A 5549-nucleotide genomic window follows, 5' to 3' on the forward strand; every position below is an offset into this window, starting at 1 on the left:
ATGTCGCGGCTCATTACGCATATCAGCCCAGAAATCAGCACGCACCAGCTCGACATCCCCTGTGTTTTCCCTTGGAACCAGCCCTTCAAACCAATCCAAAACACCAACCAAACACTCAATTCAACCCCTAAACTTCATCTACAACTCACCCTCATCAAAACCCAAGTAAAACATCAACCTAACTCCCATTAATTCCAACTATCCACCAAAGAATTACAAGCTGAAAACTCAAAGCTAAAACAGAGTATGACCAGAAACCAATGGCTAAAACTCACCTCAAATCCGAGCTTAAACCTCCTTCAATGGCTGAACCAAGTCTACAAACCCAGCCCCTTGATTTCCCAGCTTGAAACCTCACTTTGAGCTTAAAAACTCCAAAGGAGAAATGAGAGAAATGGATGTACGGGATGGAGAAGGAAGACCTTGTTTTGCTCTGTTTTGTTCTATATGCTTCTATAGCCAACTTAAAGGTCATATAAATCCAACCAAATGACCTAAATGCCCCTAGGTCATTTAAGGCTTCTAAAATCATTTCAAGGGTAAAATTGGTACTTTCCACTTATCCCGTTAATCATAATTAACGCTTCCCAATTCCCGCTAATCTCAATATTCTCAAACACCAATAATTCACACCCCGTTACCCTCTAATGCCCGGTAACACTCTAATCATTAAAACACCCCGAGACTCACCTCGAGCCCCGAGCTTAAGCCTGTTATGACCAAACCGATATTTAACATACCATGATCGTCTCATGCCGAATGGCTCGAACAAACCCACATCATAATGTGGTCTCAAAATATATCACCAACATGCGTACAAATAAACAATTTACCCTCAACGGGTCAAATTACCATCACACCCCTGTAATTAGAAATATGGACTCACATGCATGCATTTCACATCATATTATAATATAATCCACAAATACATGCATTTTATCAATTAATAACATAATCAAGCAAGTATGGCCCTCCCGACCTACTAATCAAGGTCCTAACTCTTATTAGGAAATTTGGGGCATTACAACCTATTTCCATTGAGGCAAATACATATTTTCCTAACAATTTGATATTGAAATACTTCTTAGTGTATATATTTTCATACATTGGAGACATACCATTCTCGGTCATGTTATTACAATTCACACCACAGATGAAACAAGTTTTGGTATCCTATCATTATGCGGTTCACTATATATGTTTTATTCTTTAACTTAAACATATAGTGGCCCAAATTTTATATGTTAGCCCATCTGGGTTCTCACTTCCTTTCTATAAGCTTTCTTCTTCCAATTAGTGGTGTATATATGCTCCTAAATCACATTTTGTCTTTTTCTTAAAAAAAAAACCTTAGTTTAAATTTCTTGAGGAGCATGAGCCACTACTACAACATTCAATTTTCTAGTCACCTTTTTATGTCTTGCATAAAGTGTTTAGGACATAAAAATTGTTAGAGGATATTTCATGTCCTACATTGCGATTCATGAAAAGGTGTGTGGGATGAGACAAGCTTTATTTAAAAAAATTACATTTTACGCTCTTCACTGGGTAATGTGATCGTGAAAATTTGATATGCAAGTGCGCGCAATCGATTCAAGTAATATAGATAGTAAATAGAGTATCGTTCCCACGAAGACTATTTTCCAATTACCACTAATTGTTTTTTAATTTCTATTTGGCAAACAAAATTTAGATGAATAAATCTAACTATAAAATTTTAAATAACTGTGAACAAAATAACTAATCAAAAGATGAAAATCAATAATAAAAAGACCTAGGGTATTAACTTCATCAACTTTTCATTCTACTAATTTTATTAATCAGTTCTAAATTTCTTTATTCTTATTCTAATAGCAGGTTAACAAAAATCGATTCCTATTCTTTTTCAAGATATAAGATCTCAACCATAAAAAATAAAATTAGTCTATCATATAGTTGTAAAGGTTTTCACTAGGCTAAGGCTCGTTTTCCCTCTCTTCCATTTCGAAGAGGAAGAAATCGGCTCGGAAGCCTGTAACTCGCTCGGTTTCGCAGAGCTTGCCTTTAATCCAAGAAGAGTCTACTCAGGAAAGATTTGTTGATGATGAAATATTGGTGGATGGTTACGAACAGAAGTCTGATTTGCCCCAATCTGCTGAAGAGATGGGTTTGACGGAAGATGAAACAAACAAGCACGATGAGCTTGCGACTGCTAGAATGGCTGCTCCGTCAAGTTGGGCAGACTCAGTGGAGGCAGGAGACTTTCAAACTTTAGCCCAAAACCATTGGCAGCAATTCAAATCGGGTAATCTCTCCTTTTCTTACTAGAATCTTGAATATACTGAGCCTTTGTTTAAATATGGTAAGAAGATTGCTCAAGTTGGTATTGATGAAGTTAAGTGCCAGTCGGCTAATTGGAGTTCTATTGTCATTTGCATGGTTCTTGGAGCTAATCCGTCAATGGCTGTGTTTGAAGGGTTTATCAAAAGGGTTTGGGGTCATTTAGGGATTGCTCAAATAGCCAGGATGACAATGGGATTGACTATGGTCAAGTTTAATGATGATGCTACAAGAGACCATGTGTTGGAAACTGGCATTCTTCATTTTGATAGAAAACCAGTGATAATTCGGCCATGGTCTTCAGATCTGAGTGCTATTCGAATGATTTGTTCAGTGCCTTTTTGGATCTGGTTACAAGATCTAGGCCTTCAATATTGGGGAAGCAAATGCCTCAGTGCACTTGTAAGTACAATAGTCAAGCCGATCAAGGTGGACAAGTTTACTCGTGAACGTTCTAGAGTTCAGTTTGCTAGGATAATGGTGGAGATGGATATCACAGATAATCCGCCTAGGAAAATTCAATATTTGAATGAGCATGGTCAGTTAATAGAACAAGGGGTAGAATATGAATGGTTACCAGAGAAATGCAAAACTTGTGCGAGTTTTGGCCACTCTATGGTTGACTGCCGTAAGGAGCAGAAAGTTCAGGGGATTAAGAAGGACACTCCTTCAAAGAATCCTCCTGTGGTAGGGAGGGACAAGGGTGAGGAAGCTGCTGATCTTTCTTCTAGGAATCCCTCTTTGGAAAAGAGAAGTATAGATGATAAAGTAGTTGCTGGTATGCCTAGAATTATTTCTAAGGATCCGCCAGCTGATAATGGCCAGATTGTGTGTGAAAAGGATTGACATTCTCTTAAGAAAGTGGTATATAGACAGGGGACAACAGAGAGTAGAAAGCAGAGGTATAACAAAGTTTTAGTTGAGCCAGGTCAGACTCAGTCCAACTATTTTATGGTTCTCCAAGAATAAATAGAGAGGGAGAAAGGAGGATTAGGTGAAGCTAGCTCTTCTCATGGATAATTGTAACATTTTGAGCTGGAACTTAAGGGGTTTGAATGGTCCAAAGAAGCAAGCTGAAGTTTTGAATCTTTGTAGTAAGAATAAAGTGGGAGTTGGTGCTCTTTTGGAAACGAAAATGAGGGGGTCTAAAGTTACTGAGATGAAGGTTAATAAGTTTTTGAACTGGGACTATTACTCTAGTTCGATTACTGAGGGAAGAATTTTAATAATATGGAGGAGGGTCTTTGTCAAGGTTACTGTGGTTGAAGAGACAAGTCAATTTGTTCACTGTAAAATTAGAATGGCTAGTCTGAATTAACCTTTTAGTGTTACTTTTGTTTATGGGCGTAACACTTTAGAGGAAAGGAAGATTTTATGGCAAAATTTACCTAAGAGTTCAGCTGATGCTTGTGTAATGTTGGGAGATTTTAATGCAGTCTTTAAAGCCAAAGATAGGAATGGAGGGAAGCCTGTGTCTAAAGCTGAATTATTAGATTCTTCTCAATGGTTAGCTAGTTCCCATCTTGATGTGCTTAAACAAACTGGTTCTTGATTTACATGGACGAATAATCAAGATGGCCATGCTCGAATATATTCTAAGATTGATCATGTGTTCGCTAATGAGGGCTGGCTGGATAAGTTTCCTAATACAACAACAGTTTTCAAATGGGAAACGATTTCGGATCACTGCTCTTGTATTCTCTCTATTCAGACCATGGAGCATTTGGGAGTTAAATTGTTTAGGTATTATAATTTCTGGGCAGATCATAAAGACTTTAAAGAAATGGTTCTTGATAGCTGGGGGAAGCCTATTGAGGGGATTGGATTAAAGGCCATTTACCTTAAGGCTATGCGGCTGAAATACAAGCTGAAAAAGTTTAATAGGGATCACATAGGAGATATAGGAGTTCAATTTCAGAAGGCTAAAGATGAGTTTCAGGATGCCCTATGTAACGCCCTAGCTGCCCCAGAACAGTTACAGTGAACGGTGGACCAGAAATTTGACTCGCTACCCGAGTCCTTTGGTAAAAAAACGTGCTCTAAGTGTAATTAACAGGTTAAGGCATAAAACCAATAAAAAGGAAATGGAGATTTTCATTACAAACTGCTCTGCAGAGCTAATCAAAGCATTTACAAGTTGTTCTCAGAACAAACTGGTCACTACTGTTTTAAAGTTACAATCCCGCCGACCTAAGCGGCAAAAATAGGGTAAACCCCCTAGTTCCTCTGAGAACACCTTGGCCGTGGTGGTCAAGCGGCCGCATATGTACACATCACCACATCAGCTCTCCACTCAAGGCTAGGTGAGCTTTTCTTTCCCTTTACCTGCACCACATAGCACCCATGAGCCAAAGCCCAGCAAGAAAACATAACACTTTGCATAAACATTATCAAATGATTATCATTATAATCACACTGAGCATAAAGCTTTCAAACAAATGAGTGAACATCACATGAGGTCCTGATAAACCATACTGAGTGACTGACAAGCAAGTCACTAATTTAAATGGAAGAGTGGCTGCTAGGTACGCCACTAGCCTTCAACAGTTTCTGGTAAACCATACTGAGTGACTGACAAGCATGTCACTGTTTCAAGTGGGAGAGTGGCTGCTAGGCAAGCCACTAGCCTCCAAGCGCTTATTTCATCCATCGACCCTTGGGGTCGGTCTGGCATTAATGCTCTTTGAGTCATTCAATGATGATAGTTGATTAGATCTAATCTTTGTTGGCTTGCGTTAACACGCTAAGGCTGTCCTGACTAATGAGTCAGCTCAACGTGACCAGTGCCCAGTACCACTGCCGAACCTGACTAATAAGTCACAGCCTCACAGTTGATACTAGCACCTTTGCCAAATCTGACTAATGAGTCAGTACCATGCACAAGTGAGCAACATATGCTAAATATTCCATTGTCAATCCAAGTCCATATTTACACAACCAGCATGCTTCATGAATATCCATGCATGTCATACTTGGGGTGCAGTTTTCTTACCTCTGGTTCGAGCAAGAATGAATAAAAGAACAACCCTGAGAACGATCAACCTTTTGGTCCTTTAGCGGTTACCTGGTCATAACCAATTATGGGATTCCATCAATAAAATGAACAATAAAAGGTTCCCAAACCAAAACCTAACCTCCGGGACCTCAAACACTACTCAACCGTGTAGTAGGTTCAACCCCGACGCCTTAGGTTTGAATCCCCATGCTAAAAACACTATTCTGGCCAAAAT

At 39.1% G+C, this 5549-nt stretch overlaps 1 protein-coding gene across 1 annotated transcript; it reads left to right on the plus strand.

The window, feature by feature from the left end:
• The first annotated feature begins 1464 nt into the window (after positions 1-1464).
• LOC133780897 (uncharacterized) lies at positions 1465-3165 on the plus strand. The gene is made up of 3 exons (XM_062220277.1): positions 1465-1491; positions 1990-2232; positions 2350-3165. The coding sequence occupies exons 1-3, from the start codon at positions 1465-1467 to the stop codon at positions 3163-3165; spliced, it is 1086 nt and encodes a 361-aa protein (XP_062076261.1).
• Positions 3166-5549: the final 2384 nt, after the last annotated feature.

This window comes from Humulus lupulus, chromosome 1, assembly GCF_963169125.1.
Source record: "Humulus lupulus chromosome 1, drHumLupu1.1, whole genome shotgun sequence".
NCBI classification, from domain to species: domain Eukaryota; kingdom Viridiplantae; phylum Streptophyta; class Magnoliopsida; order Rosales; family Cannabaceae; genus Humulus; species Humulus lupulus.